The 21,199-nt window shown below is 40.6% G+C and overlaps 1 protein-coding gene across 1 annotated transcript in view; it reads left to right on the top strand.

The window, feature by feature from the left end:
* The window catches only part of GNAS (GNAS complex locus), a 46,527-nt gene that overhangs the window by 12,950 nt on the left and 12,378 nt on the right, over window positions 1–21,199 (top strand). Inside the window, exon 3 of the mRNA XM_010722557.3 lies at window positions 633–730. Coding sequence (XP_010720859.2) covers window positions 633–730 — 98 coding nt within the window. The remainder of the gene's footprint in view (window positions 1–632; window positions 731–21,199) is intronic.

The following is a 21,199-nucleotide window of genomic DNA, read 5'->3' as shown; positions in this document are numbered from 1 at the left end:
GAAAGTATGATCAAATTTATAGTTTGTTTTTAATTTTAAGTTTATAATTTGTAAGGTTAGTGCCATCAAAATGCAGCTTTGTATCAATGTTTTTTTCCTGCAGTTTTTTTCTGCGAAGGACAAATCTTCTGATAGAAGCAGTGCCACTCAAGTGTCTGTGTGGTCCCCAGAGAGCCCCACTAACTTGGAAAACAGAAAATAGTGTAAAACCTAACAATCATTTTCTGCACTTATTTTAGAATTACTGAGACACAGCGTTTCACTGCAGAAGAAAGCAGTGTTGACAGCCAAAGAAATGCAATATCCAGTGGAGCCAGGAGCTAAAGAGCAACTGTTAACAAATGATATGGATTACTAAAAATGCCAACAGTTGTCATTAATAAAAAGCTAACCCTTCTTCCTAGGATTCAAAATACAGTTAGACTTAGTCAGAATGACTGATAGGCAGTTTTTTAAATCTAAGAAGCTAAGAAAGCCAACGGAACTTGCAGTCATCTACAAGTTGTTTAATGTTTTTTTGTGTGTGTTAGAATGCTATCAGTTCCCATTTTTAAGTGGTAAAGATATGTTACCATTGCTGATTCTCCTCACGTATAACCTTTTTTTTTCTGACAATATTTTTTCTCCTTCAGGAGTTTTATGAACACACAAAAACACTTTGGCAAGACGATGGTGTGAAAGCCTGCTATGAGAGATCTAATGAATATCAGCTGATTGATTGTGCACAGTAGTAAGTATTGTTCTGTTCTGCTATATACTGACTGTGAGATACAATTTGTTTTAAAGTCCTTTGGGTTACCTGATGCTTACTTTTTCATACTTTGGAAAATAAGGATTGGGTGCCATGCAGTGAATTCCTGCTAATCAGCCGTTCAGGAATCTATTTCCATTTCCAGAGATCTATCTAGCTGGTGTTCAGTTCAACAGTAATGTCTGCATTGAAAACCTTGCCAGTACTTTGACATAGGCTGGCACCAGATTTCCCATTTACACCACGTAATAGTCAACTTTAGATCCTACAGCAAATTTTAATGACTTGGGAAGTACAATGTAGCTTTTGCTTTTGATGCAGTATCTTTATCTGAAAACAAAAATGGCAGCAACATTCATAGGCAACGGCCTGTGATCAGTCACCAAGACTTCTCCTCATGTACCTTAGTGCACATATCTGAGAATGATCTATTCCTTTCTGTTATTTCCACCTCTGTGGTAATTAATATTGTCCTGAGAGAGACTGCTACGTTTGTCATTATTTACTACATACAGCAGTACAGTATGGTTCAGATTTATTTTTTAATTGCAATATGTTTGTGGTAATTGTGACAATTCCTGATATTTTCATGATGTAACTCAAGAATTGCAGGAGTTAAATTTAGAAAATAAATTGTTAAGACTGTTCTCTATTAGCTTACTCTCTGTTTCTTTTGGAGATATGGAAATAAGTTGTAATGGTCAAGGAAATAGAAGCTTCCTCATTTCTTATGATGAAGGAGGACTGTGGTTTGTCTGCTACTGACTCTCATAAAGAACATTTGGTGAAATAAAATTTGTAAGGTTCATTTTTTGTTTGGGTAGGTAGCCTTAGAGGTAAATCAACAATTAGCTCTGTTTGAAGATACCAGGAAGATAATTTTTCTATGACTTGCTCAGCTCCAGGTCTTTCAAAAGCCCTTTGAAGTTTTGCCATTGTTTCTAGTGTGAATTTGTTTGATGTGTAGCAATGTCTTTTCCATTAGGTGACTAATGTTTGATCATTTGGCATGGATCTCCTTGCAAGCTCATTTGCTACTAAATGAAAAAATATTACAAGATCTTTGTTTTCTGTCAACTATCCACTAAATTTTGTCTTTATAGTGTAAAGCTGACAGAAAAAGGAAACAGATCGCTTTGTTTCTGTCAGTGTTTGGTTATCTCTTAGTGTTTCTGGCTAGTATTTTTTTCACAGTCATCTTCTGGCACTGGAAGAGAAGTATTGCTAAGCACCAAGGTTTTGTTGTGCTGCTCTATTTTTAGAAGATCAAATTTTGGTCTTCCCTGAATGTACTGAAGAAAGCTGAATGTGCTGCCATTTTTGATTGCTGGACACTGACTCTTTCATGGGTCAGTGAGAGGAATGGCCTTTAGGATGGTTTTACCATCCTGCTCCATCTAGTGGAACATTGGATGTTACATCGTGGTCCATAGAACCAAAATTAAATGCTGTACATTGCTGACAGGTTTTTTTCCCTAAGATACCATTGCTATCATCTTCTAAATAACTGTCACAATCCTAGTATTTATTCAGTTTGGTTGTAAACTGTATGGCATTACTTCCTTGGAAGGAAGCAGAAGGACCTTTCTTTTTGTTTTTGTTGGTAGTTTGTGTCCATTCTGGCACTTTTGGTCTTGCACTGGTGGTGTTCTTATTTGGCATGTTCTGTTATGAACAATGTTGTAATGGCAAAATGTTTGCTTGGAGGTAAAATGCTTTAAAACTCTGTGCTTGTTTTTATCCCATTAAATTTTCAAGAGACCTGACAAAAATTGCTTCCAGTAAAATCCGGTGTGATTGATACTTTGAAATGAACCTGGGGAGTGCAGTCTAGAAAATGCAGCAGAGGCAAAATAGGAAATGTTGCTGAGATTTATCGAGTGCAGGCTTTTAATTTGAATGTGCAAACTGCCTTCATTAGAGCTAATAGGAGGTAAGAGAGAAAGTGGAGTGTTGGAGTTTGTCACCTCCTTCAGAGTCCTTTGTCCTCAGCATTTTCCACTTATGAAGGTGCTTATTTAAAACAAGCAAAGCATGGAAACCGAAAAATATCTTTTCTCTTTCAAAATCAGTCAGCTTCCAGAAAATCCTTTCTTGCTATTACAAGTTGATTAGTTAAATGTTAAAGGACTCTTAGTCTGGAGAACCATTTTAAAGCTCTAAACAATGTTTCTTTTTATTGCTCTTTGTAATTTTATCCATTTATTTCTTTTATTTAATTTTGAAGTGTGATTTCTTAGTGCAAAGCCTGTCTTGTTGTAGAGTCATTTAACAGAGGGAACAAGTTGATTAAGTCAGGAATTCTCTTAAATGAAAGCAGGGGAAAAATGTCACTTCTGGCTGCTTGTCCTTCAGCAGAGAAGTAGAAATGAAGATAATTCCCAACATAATGTGTTCTAACTCCGTAATACTGATATAGTTATTAAGAGTTTAGCAGTGGTATTTTTTACCTGTTCCTCAGCAGTAACTACAGTTCTTCATGATGCCTTGCTACAGCTTTTCAGTGTTTCCCCACAAGAAGTCAGCAGTAGCATTGTCTGCACCTTCTGTTACTCTCTCAAGGTCCTACCTGAAGTGGCTCACACTGAAAACTGTAGGAAGCCACCGATACCAGCCTGGCTGCTTGACTGCAGCTGTGACCATCACGGGTGTAAAGCTGGGAGACCTGAGCAGTAGCCCCATCTGTTGGAGAGCCCTTCTGGTATCCCACCCTTTATCCTCAAGTTTACTGGCTTAGTGAAAACGTCACTCCTGAGGAACTTCATTCGTTTTGAAGAAGAGCTGCCTCTGCTTGTCATGAGCTTTACTGTACTTCCTGCCTGGGCATATTGTACAGTCTTGAGAGAAAGGAAAGGAGGCTGTTTTCCTTTTCTTAGCTCAACTTACAAAGTAATTAGTTTCAATTCTGCTTCTAAAGCAGTGTGCTCTTGGAGGCTGTCACCAGTTTCTCTCTGGGGGAATATATATTAACTGTGAGGAGGGAGCAACATCTAAGAGGAGACCAGATTTGTTGCTCTTGCATGTTTTGGAGATGTGTATAGAAGAGAACAAATGTTTTTACTGAAGCTGCCATGTGATACTCCTCTTGACTAATAATAAACAGAAGAACACAGAAGTGTCTGGAATGCAGAAAACTCCAAATGGTAATAAGTGATGAATTGTCCTTCATATTTCTTTTCTGCAGGTGCAGGATTTCATTTTATTCAGAGTATATTACTTAATATTAAGAATCTAAGAGTCATTTCCACTGCAGTGTGCCAAAACCTGCTTGTCAGATCTATGCCTTCTGTCAAGTATAAACAAACATGAACATTTTGAAGTGCTGTCTTTGCTATATTTCAACCTCAGTTTTCATTTGAGGATCTTTGTTCTTAAAGCCTCGCAAATACTCCGCAAAAGCTACAGTTGGAATCTCTCCCAGAGCAGGATCTCTCCCATACCAATGAGCTGTTGGTGGTATGGGGGCTTGAAGGATGCCAGCACAGTTCTGTGGGGCCTGGTGCAGCGTCTGTGGATGTCCTGAAGAAGACTGCTTTGATGCCTTTTGATTAGCACTGTTTGCAGCGAATCGCAAGCAAGGCTTGGATACATAAAGCCTCCAAGGGCTCCTTTCTAGTCTTCCTGCTATTAGGCTGTACCCACAAATACTTGATTTTTTGCTTTATCTCGCCTTGGCTTAGCGTGGTTCATTGGTCCTCAGTTTGATTTTTTGCTCTGTTTTACACTGCTTTCACTTCGTATCTCCCAGCTTCCTGGTTTTGGCCGGAGTGGAAAAGGAAATAATGTGAGAGACAGCATTTGCAACCCATTTCACACCCTGCACTATCAGGAAGGGCTGGAAGTAGCAGTTGGGAGCCTATTCTCACGCTATTTCCTGCTGGAAAGCCTCGCCGTGCTTTCTCCTGCCGTCTGCCATTTCATGGACAGAGGAAACGTGGGCAGGCTGCTGGTAGAAGTGCAGGGAGTTGTATTTCTTGAACTTCAGCACCAGCAGAGCCGCTCTGATAGCTTGAAACTGTGCCAGGCTGCTCCAGAAGAGCTTTATGAGAAGTATTTTTTAAGATGTTTGTTTTTAAAATACTTATCAAAGAAAGGGGGAGAGTGCAGCGATTAGCTGACTGCTGTGCAGCGCTCCTGAAGGATCAGCAGATGTGGACGTCCTGTTTTCTTAATATCCGATTTGATAGGGGTTGTAAATTTTTTATGTTTTTATTAAGATTTATGGTGTGTTTTGCTTCTGGATTTGCTGACTTGTAAGAGCAATTAAGAGTCCCGATCTGAGTACTTAATGATTTTCTTCCACGTTGATTTCATTTCACAACAAAGTTCCTTTCAGAGAACGTTCAGTAAAATGTGTTTGCTGAAAGTCTCACCTTTTTAAATAGTGACTGATTTATCTGTGGTACTGTTAGTCTGGGTTCTTATTCCTTTTTATTACTTACTTTTTACTTTCTTTCCACTCAGTGTTTTTCATCAGAGCCATTCTCCTCATCTTCTCCAGCTCTGAGGGCTGTGTCTGAGTACTTCTGTTCAACAGGACAGTGATTTCCCTGGCCTGTATTTCTGGCACATGTGAGCTTCCTATGGACATTAACAGTTAGACTTTTAAAGATTTTTTTCATGAAGAATAATATCCATGTCTTCTCTTGCTGGTCTAAAGCTGATGAGCTTGCCTCCTACTACGTGAATTCTTTTGCAAGCCAACAAATAGACCCTAATTCCTCATTCTTACTCTTACTTGTAAAACCCACTGTTCCAGAGCCACTGACTGGTTATTGAAGTAGGATCCCTGTTCTAAACAAGGTTAAACTCAGGTAGAAGAAAATACAGCCGAGGTTATACTTTCTCCACAGTCCACTGGGATATTGTGTGCAGAAAGTGATTGCTGAAGATGATGGGAAGCACAGTAACTGCTGAGTTTGTGTGGCTTTAGCAAAGTCAGTACCAAGAAAAGGAGTCTGAATATTTAAGTTGATTTATACCTAACTACTCCAAGCATCTGCCCATTCTTGCTGACTGTTTGTAGCAGGAATGTGTCCGCTGGCAAGTGCACTGAAGACAGGATTACCTAAATTTAGCCAATAAATGGATTATGAATCCAACACATTCCCACTGTTGTCACAGCTAATCATAAATTCACAATTTCAACCTACACTCAACCCCGAATAAACTTCTCTGTCTCAGAAACAAATTATCTCACAGCATGAAGCCAGATAAAAGAAAAGGTGTTGTGGAGTAGCTTGATTGAGTCTTTAAAATTAGGAACACAAATAATGCAAATGTTGAAATTAATGATCTATAATGGCAGAAAGAGCTTTAAAAGCCCCAAATGTGAGTGATTTAAGAAGTCACATCACGGGCTTTTGAGGTGTGTGTGAAGCCCACCGCATTGTTCTGAATTACTCTGAACGTGTTTAACTCTGCTCCAGGAGTCTGATTTCTGCCTCTGTTTTCACTCCACCGCTTTTAGCCCCTCGCACCCAGCCCATTCATGCATCTGCCACTTCTGTTTCTCTATGGTCCTACACCTCTATTGGTGCATTGATCCCTTTCTGGTCCCTTTCTGAAGATAACAGCTTCCTTTCCAAGTCTTGCAGGTTTTAGGTTTAGCCTTCAGCTGAAGGATGGCAATGCCTGACCCAGGTCCAGCATGGGACAGCCAGCCCGGAACTTGTCCACACTTTCTTGACCCAGTCCTGCATCCAGATAGTCCTGCTTTGTTCTTTAAATGTATCTCTTGCTAATGCCTGCAAGAGTTGAGGATTAATCATACTTTACCTGTTCTTAGGTATCTGATTTGAGAAATGGGCTTCCATTTCCACTGTGTTCTGCATTGTCTTTCACCTGCAAATGGAGCCCTTGCCCATACAACGGCTGTTTCTGTGTTTCAGTGACAGTGTTTACTCAGATGGGGCATGCATTCGCTTTGGTGTATTTCTAAAACTTCTTCAGCATGAATTTTAATATTGTATTTGAGTAAAAGTTGTCAGCAATATAGTAAATGTCCTCTATGATCATAGGTTGAAAGCAAAGTCTAAGCAAAGAAAACAAAACCTAGGGCTTTTTGGAAGCAAACATGAGGGGTATAGTAGTCAGTGTTGATGCTAGGATGAATTACTTAGGGTAAGAAGTCATGATGAGAGGAAGAGTTACAAATCTGTGAACTCTGTAAGGCAGTTGTGATTTTTGTATCTCCTGAAGTTTTAATCTGTAACTTTGAAAATGTGGTTGTTTTACTATAAAATTGGAGTAGCTATATTAAAAAACAGAGCAAGCACCATCTTGAATTGCCACCTTTATTCTGTCGGGAGTCATACAGGATTGTAGTGGTGAAAAACCGCAGCAGTCACTCCAAGTGAGTTCTAAAACTGTTAGTATTACTTCTTGAGGACCCCCTCACCCCATGCTTCCACTGCCCACCTTTGTGCAGAGCAGGGGCCTGGAAGGAAACTCTTTCAGGGCTGTGGCTGCCAGGCAGTGAAGGGGTGGCTGCAGCAGGCTGGAGTGGCAGGAGCTTGGGCTGTGTTGCTGCAGAAAAGGAATACTTCAAGGTCAGAAGAGAATATTGCTATTAGATTGACCTAAAAAGATACTGCAAGACCTGATTTAAGACTTGCTGAGATAAAAAAGAAATTAAAAGCAACAGTGTTCCTAGAGATTGGAGGCAGGAGAGAATTTGTGCTACGAGTTTGAAATTAGGCCAGTACATCGGTTGGTCCATTGTGAAAGCACTACCAGGTTTGATTGTCCATTATTCCGTGGGCTGAAACACTGCAGATACATCCCTGTGGCACCAGTGAGGGGGGCTCGGTGCTGCTGACTGACACGGTCTCTGCTTCCCTCTCATCATGCACAGCAGTTCTCATAACATGCTGAAGCTGTTCCTTCACTGAGGTTTTTAATTTAAACTTCTTTTGTCTGAGTGCCTGCCTGCATTTGCAGGTGTTGCTGAATTTATTATCTTTGCTAGACCCCAGACAACGGTGCCTGCGTTGCATTGGGTAGAAATGTAGCAGTGGGCTGAGAAGTTTATTGAGGCCGTGTGCTTGCATGCAGAGAATGGGGTTGTAAAGCCTTTACTGCAAAAGGGGCTGTCAGAGACTGAAACGTGAATTAAGCTCGTGTTAGGTGAATGAGTTTATCAAACTGAAACTGAATTTTAAAAGCCTCAGTGTTATTTGTTATAGTGCTGATTATTGCACTGCCTGTGCTGCAAACTAAATCAAATTTCTTTTAAATCTTATGAAGTATTTCTTACAGTATGTGTCTGAGTCCCAAATGAACTCCAAGAAATCGCTGACTGATTTCAAGTGTGACTAAGAGCAATTTTGTAGGCAGCCTCTCACTGATAGGTTTTGAGATTTAAAATACTGCTTTTGAACTGATTACCCTGCTACATGCTATACACTGAACTGAAACACGTTAAAGTCAGTTATACTTAAATATAGTTAACAATGATATTTGTGTTGTAATACATCAACGAAGAAGGGTATCTGCAGATGAGGCTAAATTACAGTGCACTCATTATGCAAGTGAGGGGTTTTCAGTATCTGGACAGTAATTTACACTTGAAACATATTGGCTGCCCAGTAAATTTTCAGTCAAGGCTGTTAAGTGCCTTGGATCTCTGCAGGGCTCCCCTTTCCCCGAAGTATGTTCATAAACTATAGCTCCAGTACAACAAGCAGCAGGGCTGCAGCTGGGGCAGGAGGGAGTATGGCTTTGTGTGGGCCTGAGGGAGACATTTGTGTCTTTCTAATAAAAACAACAAAACCTGCTTAGACCCGTGCAATTTTTATAAATAAATGAAAATAGAGATTTACATGTGAATAGTGTTCACTGCTTTGTTAATATATTGCCAATGCAGGTGATGCTCGAAAAGTTGCTAAAGAGCATGTCTGGATTGCACTGTCCACCACATCTGCTATTAAGGCATCTCAGCTGAGTTATGCTTATTTATGTTCTGAGATCAGTGACTGTCAGAAAGAGTTAGGCTCCTTGTAAGCCTCACGTCTGGGAGATGAACTCTTGTCTTTGTAAAGAGCTTGGATGTTTATCTTTGGTATTTGTTCCTCACACAGAGCCTCAACAGTGAGCTGAGCTTTATCCTGTTGAGTCTGCTGACTGTTGTTGTATCGTGATCTTTTCATTTGCTCTGCCTGTCACAATGTGCACTGTGAAGAGCAGGTGTTGCAGTTAAGGTGTTAAGTCTCAGCTCTTTTCCTGGCTTTGCCCTTAATGGCCTCTGCCCACCACAGCTACTGGAGCATTTCACCACTCACCTCTTCCTCCAAGCTGAGAAGCTTTAGCATCCATGTGCTCTGTTACCGGAGAGCAGACTTGATGCAGCTTAATTTCCCCATTTGTTAATTGGTGCAGCTTTTCTTCTTGAGGAAGAATATAGAAGCTCCATCAGTGAATCCTTGGATGATTTTGGAGAGTGTGAAGTATTAAATGAAATCAAATGAGTGAGGGATGTTATTGTTCAGGCTGTTATGATAATGATGAAGTGTTGTGGTATCATCAAGAGTCTTTGATACGTTCAAATGATTTTGCTGAACGTGTGAGAGGACAAACCTGGAGGTTCTTTCTTCCTGTCTTAGCAGCGTGGATGATATGTTCAGCAGATGGGCCAACACCAGGATCCTGCTAAATGGAGAGTTTGCTTTGAAACTAAGATGTGCTTTATGGATGGAGCGGGGGGTGGTCTTGTGTCTTACATGAGATTACAGGTACAATGTGTTTGTTGTTATCACAGTGTTTTATGAAGAGATCCAGTATTTAAAATGTGCTGTTTAGAGACCTGTTAGAGAGTTTTGGAGAAAAACATGTCAGATGAGAGAAGAACGTGTCAGGTTGTAACTGATTTTATTGTGATTTATGTGAATCATTCCGCAAATTTACAAATATCCATATGCTCAATGTTGTGGATTCCCTCTCAGAGGGCTTTCCTAGGCGAGATCCTTGACCCTTGGCCATTGCCTCTAGAGTGCTTCGCTGTCCGCCTGTGTTCCATGGAGCTGAGCTACTCTAGGATCCATTCAGTTTGTTAGCAAAGAGCATCTCTCAGTTCCCCAGGCTCTCTTCAGGTACCATGAGCTGTGTTTTCCTCCCAGCTTTCTCCTGTTCGGTGTGGGATGCTAAGTGCGGCTGCGAGGAGCGTCCCTTGCCTGTAGGGAGGGTGACTGGGGACAGGCAGGGAAGAACAGGGCACAGCAGGGCTGGATGGGTCAGAGCAGAATAGCTTTCATTAAAATAAGTAAATAAATATATAAAAATCCTCCCTAAAAATAGAATCCTGGCCCTCAACCAGTTCATAGGATCAGAAAGGTGTTGAACCATTTCCCAGTTTCAGTCTGATTGGAGCCAAGCCTTACCAGATTCTTGTGAAGCTGTAGCTCCACCACTGCTTAATTGCTTCTTGTTTTGAAAGATAATTAGGAACTTTATTTTAAAATAGTAACTTTAGCATTCAGTCCATTAAATTTGTCACCAAGATATTTTTATTAGACTCCCAGCTGTTTTCTTATTGGAATTGTGAACTAAAAATAGGTAGGATTTCTGCGGTTGTGAGCAGGGGCTGGTACTGTACTTCCATTTCAGCTCCTAATGATGTGAAACATGTTTGTTTCCCTCAGAGCTTTTTTCTGGGCTGTTTAAGAAGGTCCTGCTAATTACCCCAGACCTGTGCGCTCTGGTTTTCTGATGAAGTCGTGTGTTGGTAAAGAGTATGAAACTGATTTCCCTCAAGACAAATGAAAGATTTATGCTGCACCCAGTTTTTATTCTTTCATCAGACTGCAAGAGTTGTTTGTAATAATTCAACAAATACCTTTAAAAACAAACAATAATGAACAGGGTTGTGACTGTTATTATGAGGGGTGCAGTTTACCCTCTTCGTTTGGTTCTCATGAGTAGTTCCTTTGTTGTATGTAATGAAAATCACAGTGTAGATTGTGAGATAAAGTGACAATTACTATGTTTATATTGTATGAAACTTTGTTTTTTTTTTGAAACAGAACTCTGTAATTATCCAAATCTATACAAGCACTTGCTGGTTTTATACATACATGGATTACAGGGCAAATAAGGTTCTAGTATCCTTATTTAAATAGTGTATGATCTAAAATCTGAGTTGTTTCACATGCGTTCCTAACATCTATGGTGTAATGTTGGATGTGCAGAAAACTAAAATGGTTTGGAGTTAGACACAAATATGTCTGTACTTAAACATTTTCCCTGAACAGTCTCTTCCTGGAAATCAACCATGCATTAGAAAAATGTCATTCTTCTGTCAGCTGCTGATTATTTTTTCTCTTCCTTGAAATCCTCTTTGACTGTAACTCCACTAAATGTGTGTAAGTTGCACTTAGAAAAAGTAAGGTAGGTGACAGGAGGGAACACTTTGGGGTTGGGATGGTTGTTTTTCTCTCGTTTATAAAGGCTTGGTGTTTGGAGCCACAATCAAGAAAGTTAGTGACCCCAGTGTCAATTATATCGACCTTCCCTCCTCCCCCCATTCTATTGTCTTTAAGCAGAGAAGTAGAAAATCTTAAGATGTGTTAATAAAACATAGGTCTCTCTAATTGAAGTAGACTCAATCAAAGGAGGGAATCTTTTTAAGTGCATGAGACGCTTGTCTGCAGAAGTACTCCAGATGTGTTCCCTTAGAAGCTTATTTAGATGCACTGTAAATTCTAGTGTGACTTATCAGTGTCACAGTCTTTTTACATTTTCTCATCTGCTTGTTGGCATTCTGCTCCTTGGCCTTCCTGTGTATTCATACGAAGAAGGTAGCTGTAGTTTTACAGGCTGAAGCTGTAGGGTCTAAACATGGGTGGCACGGGGTAAGGGAGAAGTGTTGGGAGCTCTGCACCTGCCACTAGTTCTGGCCATAACAATCAGCACAGGGCAGCCAGTGTTCAAGACATGGCAAAAATGTCTTGCTGAAAAATACAGAAGAAAGAAAAGGAAATGGCTATTTTTAGTAGTTGCATGTTATTAGCTATTGTATAACGTATCAGTTGCTGCACTTAGGTACCCTTTCTTGTGGTGAATGTAGTAATTCGCTGCTGGGTAGAGGAAGTGGAGTTATAATGCTGCGGTGTGATAAAAGCTGCATTTCACACAGACGCAGTCTCTAACCATTATGACCATGTGTAAGCAGGTGTACAGTGTAAGTCATGTCAGAACACACGTATTTTTCTCCAGAAACAGTAAGCTTTCTCTAGACTTTCTCCCATTCTGCCCCACCTGATTTCAGTCTCTTCCACCTCCCAGTCCTTGCTGCTGTTCTTAGTGTAAGCCGTGAGCCGGAACTCTAATTATAGCAATGCAGAACAAATGGAAATCCTGCAATTGTCTTCTGCGTTTCAAGTTGCATAGCATCTAGTTACAGGTATCAGAGCTGTAGGTGAGCCAGCACAGCCTGTAGCTGTGTCGTGATCGTTTCAGTACCACTACTATGTGCCTGTGCTTCCTAGCACAGTTTTGAATTGTATATTTATTGCCTGATTTGCAGGCTGTAAGTGTAAGATGCCCTCTAAGCTTTGGGCAGATATTTGAGCCAAGACTGCAAAGTCTTTTAGTGCTTCCTTGCAGTAAGACATTGTAAGAGGATTCTTGTTTTAATGTCTTTTATGCAAAATAATAGAGTTAATTATTGTGCACAGCCGAAGCCCCAGCTGGGTTCACAGCCCCTCATGTATGCTGATGTGGGAACACACTCCATGTGGGGAAGAGAAATACCTTCTTAGTCCCTTCTATTCTCTCCCAGTGCAACAATTTAGCCCATGTTTTTTAGCATCTGCTTTTGTTCACTTCTTCCCTTGAGAAATGTTCCTTTCATGTAGAAGAGAAAAATTTTAATCTGGTAATAAATAATTTAGGTTTAAGATTTCAGCCATTTAAAATGCAAACATGAGACACTGCCCTCTGCAGACAAAGTGATTGCCAAGGTTCATGCGTGTTCTCTACTGAAATGGCTTTAAGCTGTCCTGTGGGATCTGGGATGAGCAGTTGTGTGGAACATGGATGCCCAGTGTGGGCCTGCAGCTTGGCCTTCCTCTCCCCAGGTTGCTGCTGCCCACGGCGGCAGGGCTGAGGTGGGGAGGGGCGACCGCACTGCCATAGTGCTGAAGTGAGTTGTTATTCAGAGCTTTGTGAGGCTTTCTTTCCGGGCAGTAAAGTAGTTAAGGATGTCAGCATGCGCAGCATCAGTGGAGTTTCAGAATTAATGCTTGCTGAGATGAAATTATTTTCCACCTCTTTGATGGGTTTGTTTCACTCTACGTGCATAGGTAGATTTCACAGCACTGTTTTGTATTGATTCATGACCAGAGTGGCTCAAATCCTCCTCCTCGCCATTGTTCCCAGATTCTGAGAAAAGAGTGGCTAATGTTGGGAGATTGGCAGTAATTTAGCAGAATTTTGTATGGTATGCCACAGAGCATGGGAGGATGAATTTGCAGTGAACAACTTCAGAGGAGGAGGATGTAAAAGTTCAGAGCCTGGTCCTTTCTCACTCCTTGGCCCCCTTGAAGCCTGTCCAAGAGGATTCCATTTGGGTGCTGAGACTGCAGCTGCGGTTCACAGGTGTCACCAAACCAGCACCCTTAGCACCTGCTCAGCCTTCCATGTTCTCCTCACTGTAAGGTTCTTTTTCAAGATAAAGGTAATCGTTCTGCTATTGATGGTTTTAGAGTTGTAATGCTTAAATAGTTGTGTTCTATGAGTAATTTGTTTAGTAATCATTTAGGTAATTAAAGCAGCTTTATATAGCTGTAATAACTAGATTCAATATAGCCAGTTTAAAAGAACAAACTTTACCTGAAGCAACTGTTTTATCAATTCCTCATTACAACGTTGTCTTAAGTTAGTTGGAAAAGAAGGTGTTTTTTAAGTCCATCCAGATTTTCCCTTTACCTCCTTTTCCCTGAGCACTCACCCAGCAGCTTTTTTTTGCACATGTGCACCTCCCATCTCTGCACTCTTAGTCCAGTCCTATCTTTGTTCTGCTTTTTGCAGCTCCTGATACATGAGGAGTCAGTAAACTACAATAGAAATCCTCTCAGTGCCAAAACCAGCAGACATGGCTTTTGGCGAAGGGAGAAAATAGGCTAAGGTTGTGCCATGGCAGGGCTTTTAGTTTTCCTGCACACACTTCAATTCTACATTCTCTGCTACTTTAGTCTGAAAAGCACGTGGCTTGGAGAAGTTCACATTAAAACGTTAAAAAACATTTGAAAGTGTTAAAATACATTTTGTAAAAATAAGGAATATTCTACTTTGTGCTGTACAGACATTTCAATGTGTAGAGCTTTTAATATCATTCTTACGGTCTTGTAGTTATCCTGTGGTTTGGGGAGATGAGATTTGAAGGAGTTCATATTTTTTTAATTACAATTCTGCTTTAGGATAAGTTAAGTAAAGTTAGAAGGTCTTTGGGGAAGAGAAGGGGGAAGGGCCGCAACATTTTATTCAAATTATGTTCTATATGGCGTATCATGTCAGGCAATTCCTGAGCCTTTTTAAAGCCAGGATATTCTGTGAGATGTCCACTTAATTTGAAGCTTAAGAACAGTAAATATTTAAATGTAGATTGGGGAAATATTCCATAATCAATGTCTGTGTGCTGATGTTACCACAAACAACGTATCGTGAGTGAAGCTGAAAGGTCTGTATTCGGTTTTTCTTTTACAAGTAGTGAAAAAGGATTCTGAACATCTAAGCAGAATGGAATTATGAAATAGGATGACTGAGGGTTCTTTTTGTTTGATGTGTTAAATTTATATGAAAATAAACGTGAGCTGAAGTTCTTCAGAAATGTGGTCACTCCCTGTGAATGGCTTTCCCACGAAAAGCCACAAAATACCACTCCCAAGAAGTGGTATCTTCGTCGTTATTGTTTTTCTTTAAATTTGGCTTCCAGTTTGATTTCTTGTTCCTTTTATCTGCCTGAATGCAGTGTGTGCCAGTGAGAGACAACCACTCAAATCTGACTTCTTCATTTTATCATATGGCTGAAGAATGCAGGATCAAAAATACTTGCAGGGAATGATTTTCATGGTAGCCTGTAGTCCTCAAAGTTAAAAGTATGAAATTGCTGTTCTGTATCAGTTGCTCATTTTAAAATGAATTTTTAAACTATGTGTGGTATTAAATTCCACGATCAAGTGTTTTCAAGAAGAAAGAAGAGTAGCTTTATATTCCAGCTCCCTTTGCTACTGAGAGGTGTGCTCTTTACCGATGCAGTAAAATGCTTGATGCCCGTTTGTCTGCCTGCTTTTATAGAGGCCTGGAGTTGTTTTTCCCAAGTTTGAAAAAGAAGAATGTATTAAGAAAAAAAAAAAAAAAAGACTTGCCCCTGAGAAAAAGAAGAAACTGAAATGTGAGCTGCTGTGAATTGCTTAAACTGTCAGCTCAGAGCAGGTATTGACAGGTAGCTCTGTGAAGAAGCTGCCTGCCATACCAGCCAGGAGTGCCTGGAGCAATCGTCACGTGTGATGCTGGCATCAAAGAGATGAAAGAGTTGAGCTTTCAATGAGCAAGTTAACTGTCAAAATTACTGCATTTTTGCATAAGAACCTAAAATATAGAGCAGAAATCTCTCAGTTGTGATGGTGCTTAAGTAGGCAGAATTTTTGGATTTATATTCTCATACATTAAATATAAGTGAACATTTCTCTGAAGACCTTTGTACAAGTATATTTGAGTAAGGCAATAAAGTCGTCCCTCTCACCACACTCAAAGCAGAGTAATTGCTGGCCCTTCTATTGTTCTGGGCTCATCTGGGGCCCATATTCATCCTCTGCCTTACAACTGCTTCCCTGGTTCCTGCGGAAACTCGATCCTGGGAGCAGAATTCCTTTTCTGTCATGTAAGACCAAATCGTCTCCCCCTACCTCCTTTTCTAAAATTTCTGTTAAAAATGGTGATGCCTATTTTTAGAAACCAATTGGGGAAGTGCCTGGTTCTGCATTTTCAGTGCTTAGGCTGAGTAGTATAGCTATAGTGATACACTAACCATACATACAAGCAGAAAAACGTAGGTACCGTCTGATTTGATTTTTGCAGATATCTTCATTTCTTCAAATGGGAAAACCAGCATGGAGTATTAGTGTATTAGATCTTGCAGCATCTGAATCATATATGCCTGTATCTCATACTGTGAAGTCACTTCACATACTGTGAAACTCTCCCACTTTTTAGAATTTTGAATTTTTTATGGTCCCTTACAACCTTATAAATCTGTGATTCTGTGAAGAATCCAAACGATTCAAGCTCCATATTTTGTATAAAATAAATTTGTTACCAAAAAAATCCGTAATTTTTTTGTTAGTAATGTCCTGATGTCACTAATTTTGTCATAATAATTCAATTTTTAAATTATGTGTATGTGGTGGTTTTTAGCAGCTGAATGCAGTTCTACTGATTTGATGGCCCTGGAGGGAGCTAAAGACCATAAGGACAAGGTTCATATAAATAATTTGTTGAAACACAATGAAAGGATATCCCATTGGGTTCACCTGTCTTAATTGCTTAGAGCAGCCTTCAGTGGGGCAGAGAACTACAGTTCATAGTTTCTGTCATATTAAAAATGAAATCTGAAATTAAGCAACTCAGTGATGTTGGGGGACTTTCAAAAAAATTATTTTCACTAGAGGCACTCTGTAGTTATGTTCAGAAATATTCATACTGATTTTTGCCTAAATGATTTTGCCTAAACAGTCTTCTTAGTCTAAATTAGCACAAACTATTTTCAAACCTGTATGAGTGATCTGTTCTGTACCATACCACTGTTTTTTTGTTTTTTTTAATTAGTTATTAAATTTAAGGTTTCTTTCCAAGTTCAATCACAGGAGTAATGCAGCATGTGATACTGTTGTGTTGGCATCTTCTGCTGTATGCGGACTTGGTCTGTGACCTTAGTCTAGGGTTCCAAACATTTTACAACAGAAAATCATCAACCTTGTTTGTAGCCATAGACTTTTTCTATCTTTCAGAAAGCAGGCATAACAAAAATATATTTAGACTGTGGACGTTTCACGTGGAGGAGGTCTAGGAGGGTTAGTTACAATCAGCCATGTTGGAGTTCTCATTATTCCAGCTTGCTGGCTTTAGTTATAGTGAAGACCATGGAAACAGAATTTGTTGTTTTCTTATCATTGGATATAACCTTTTTCACTCCTTATATAAAATAAGAAATTCTAGTCTTTGTTCGTGGCTCCTACTGAAATAACTGTAAAAAGATACAGAACTTGACGGTGTGCCTAGGAGTTCGATTCTTTAAGGTGACAGTCTTTGAGAGTCATGCATGGTTAAAACTATTTTAAATGTCAGGAAAGACAGAAATTTCTTCAGGTAAGTCACAAAAGCAGCTTTGTAGCATTGGGAGCCGGGAGGCACAGACTGCCTCAGCAGTTCTCACATCCACCACTCCTGATAACCCTAATACTGTGGGGTTTGGTTTTCCCTGGCTGAACATGCCATTTAGCTTCATTCTGCTTCCAATAATACATGAATTATTCAGAAATGTCTATTATTTGACTTCTGATTAATTCAGTTCTTGTTTTAAACACTAATTCACACGTAGAGTTAAGTATGGCAAGCAAACAAATTTGTTTTAAATTGTAGAGAAGAGATTGTATACCCATATCTGAAGCAATAGATTAGTAGTGTTTTGCAACAAACAGGATCATTAGTCAGCTCTGAATCTCTCATTGCTTTGGCCCGCAAAAATTTGGGAAGTTAGGGAGAGAAGGAGTAGAAAGGGCAAGCTAAGAAATAAAGTTGCGTGAATGTTTAATTGTTGTTGCTTTTCCCGTGTCATTTTTGTCATCTTTTAATAAGGGTTGCACCATGTTCCTCCTTACTCCCTAGCACGGTGTTCCTGCCACAGGCTTGCCCTGGAATCAAATCACAGCACAGTGATCTCATTCATACCGTTACCTTTCATTTCTGGACCCAACCTTAGCCTTAGCTCAGCTTAAGTTTCCTCCTGGCACGGTTTCTGGGGTGGGGTGAGGGGCTGTTCTGGAGTTATTTAACATATACAGGCTTGCATTGTGGGGTGTGCCTTGGAGGCATATGGTAGGAAGTTGTTTTTAATCACCCTGGTTTTGGTGGTTGTGAGGGTGCGAAAGTTCCTTTTTACAAGTATTACAAGTCCATGTGAAGGCAGCTGGAAAAACCTGGAGTGTTGGGCCTTGTTTTGTGCATCGGTGGGGGAAGCCTGAGGAGAGGTTTTCGCTTGAAAACCAGTGATGAGTGGTGTTTGGGTTAAAACATGCCCTCGGTCGGGGGAGCATAAAGCAGCAGCAAATGGAGAAGGCATCCTTCCAAAGCCGCTGCCGAGGGGAGGCCGAGCCCAGGAGCTGAGGCCCGGTGACTGCGGGCCGGCCAGCTCTGCTGCACCGAGCTGGGAGCATGTGTGTTGTGCAAGTCAGGTCTTGTATTTGTGTGTGACTTTGCTTTCTGAAGCAAGAAATATATGCATGTAAGGGTCTTTTATATTATTTAAATAAAACCTTTCTGTTGATTCTAGGCTCGTAAATGATCTTGAAGTACCTTCATAAAAAACAATACATTCAGAATTGCATTACACTACATGATATAAAGTGCACTTTCAAAAAATATTTCTGTGAAAACTGCTTTTTTCTGAAGTATACATTGTTCAGATGGCGAATGAGTGAGCTGGAAGTGGAGAAAGGAGGATGGGAGGGAGGTTTACATCCAGATTTAAGCCTGGATGGGAACTACTCTACAATTTTTGGAAATGAAAATAGCTGTGGAGGGACCTAAAGGCATCCTGAAGGCTGATAGTGCAGTTTGTGTTGAAGGTTTGCTCTGGGGTCTTTGTCGCTTATGGAAGATATTTCACTGTGGCTTTAGTGCTTATTATAGTTGCAGTATTTTGATTGCCATCTGTAGTCGCTATTGGCTTTTGATAGAGCAGCTAAGAATGTATGTTTGGAGAGTCACGTTTGCTGTTTTATATCACATGGACTGCTATTTCCCAAATCTTAAGGCAAAGCTGTACAACTTCAGTCTTATTCCTGAACTGTTGCTTTCATGTGCTACATAAAATATTGAGTCTCCTGATTATACAAATGTCTACTGTTGGGTAATATTGACAAATATACTGAATAACATTTTTGACATAACATTCTGTTCCCACACAGATAATTTGGATGTAATTGAATGGGTTGATGAAGAGTCTGTGCTAAAAATACATCATTTTCTCACCCACTGAGGGAAAGAAAATGCCTGTTGAAAAGGCAGTTTTGTCGAGCAGAGCCGTGGAGCAGCAGGCTTTGTGCTGTGCCTCACTGATCCAGGCAGGGCTCAGGTCTGACCCGGGTTACAGGCACGTCTGAGTGCAGCCCCAGCTGTGGTGGTGCTGGTGCTGAGATGCGGGTTTGTGCAGGGTGGAAGCCGGGGCAATCACTGGAGCTGAGCGAGGCTCCAGCCGGGCTCTGTCGCACTCACATAAACGCTTAAATATGCTGAAGCTAAAAATCTACAGTGATAGTTAGCAGGGAGACTTTTGTAGATCTCTTTTTCCTTCTGTTTTTCCTTATTTTAACAGTCTTGTGGGCAGAATGCTTCATTGTTACGGTTTCAAAAGTGGTATGGCTTTGCCGCAGGCTAGGGGAAAAGGAGGAGAACTAGATGTTAAGAGAAAGGCTGACAGTTTAGTGTGCAATAAAGTAACTTTTATACTTCTCTAAATCCGCCATCAAATAAACCCTGTGCTAACAAGCAGTCGGGCTCGCTCCCTGCCCCAGCGAGGTGCATTGTACCTTTCCAGCCTTTGAAAGTGCCTGTGCCTATTTTTATTTGCAGAGCTGGGGCCGGGCTGGCCCCCTTCCAGATGTGTCTCACAAGATTTGGTGCTGCCGAGCTATTTATAGAGCTGTGGTTCCATTGTCATGGCAACCATGCTGGAGGCCAAGGCGGCTGGGAGCTATTTCTGGCCTCGTGCTGTAATGTAAAACTGATTGGGAAAGTTAGTGCATCCTCTGAGCCAGACTAACTTTAGACAGGCAGGGAGAAAAAAGAGACAACCACCATTTCTTTAAATAGATTTTCCTTTTCTCCTGCCTTTTCCCCATTTGTGCTTTTCAGTTACTAGCGATTTTTGAAAGGAGGGTTTGCATCCAGCCCCGCTTACCCAAAATCCATTCATGTTTCACAGCCTCAGGAGAGCTGCGTGCTTCTAATTAAGCAGTTTGGGAAACAGGGAGCACAACCAGCAAGGTTTGTGTTTCATGGCAGCACAGAAATACGGGGCTCTGTGGGTTGGTTGGTTGGGTATGTTCAGGAGTTTTTGCATCAGTTGCACTTCTTTATACTCCATAGTTTTAATATTCTATTTTTCAATGTGCGCTTCATGTTCTCCACGCCATATAAGGAACTGTAACCTTGATTACCACAAGATGATTCCAAATATATGGAGTCATACTTTTCAGCTTTCTCATTATTTGCTACAAAACGAGAGCCACGGTGCCCCTCCGCCTCCAAGCGGCTGGAACGCGGCACGGCCAGCCACGTGCACATGGGCAGGCCTCAGCCTCACCCGCTCGGCCTCCGCCACTGCCAGGAGGTCACGGCGAGCAGTTGGCTTCCAGCTGGAGATAAAACAGATTTGCAGCTTTGGGGGAAAATGTTTATGACAAGTTGCCTTTGGGTTTATAGCTGTTTGAGTCTTGTACTGTGTATCCAAGTTGGTGCATGATATAAATGCAGCTTTGGGTGATGTCCTCACATCTGAGAACTGACAGGTAGAATTTTAGTAGAAGAACGGTGTATCTGACGGCTTGGTACAGAGCTCTTGTAGTTCTACCAATCATATATGTTACAGTGCTGTCCAAATATGCTTCTCTCAAATTATTTCTTAATTTTGGGGGAAGTAGTTAAAGTAACCCAAGGATTTTGATACACTTTTTTCTTTTATTTCCATATCCAGTTTTATTTAGGGAAAAAGGAATAATGCCTTTCTGAATGTTTTAGATGACCCAGGAGCACGTCTGTGATGTGTCTTCTGTGATCGCATTAGCAGTAGAACTTCCAGCTTTGCAAATAATAGAAAACACCAATGTAGCCTTAAAAACAAAACAGAAGTCTACTCATGCCTCAGTTTTAATTTTAACTGCACTTTGAGAGAGAATGTGGCAGGTTTGGTTCCATAGACAGTCCGTGTTTGCAGGATACTGTAAATACCAGCAGACCAAATGTTTGCTTATTTTATTTATATCGTGCCTGAAACTTTGCCTGCTTTTCTGCATCTCTTAAAAAATAAACCAGCTGAAATGTTACAGAAATCTTTATCATTGATTTAAGAAGGACTTTTTCCCCTCTTATCTCCTGCTTGCTCCCAAGAACAGCAGGAACAGAAGGAGCTGAGGGGCAGTCGATGTGGATATGCACGCTTGCAATGGAAAGTAG

This window comes from Meleagris gallopavo, chromosome 22 (genome assembly GCF_000146605.3).
Source record: "Meleagris gallopavo isolate NT-WF06-2002-E0010 breed Aviagen turkey brand Nicholas breeding stock chromosome 22, Turkey_5.1, whole genome shotgun sequence".
Classification (NCBI taxonomy): Eukaryota; Metazoa; Chordata; class Aves; order Galliformes; family Phasianidae; genus Meleagris; species Meleagris gallopavo.
This window is presented reverse-complemented; position numbering and strand designations above follow the sequence as displayed.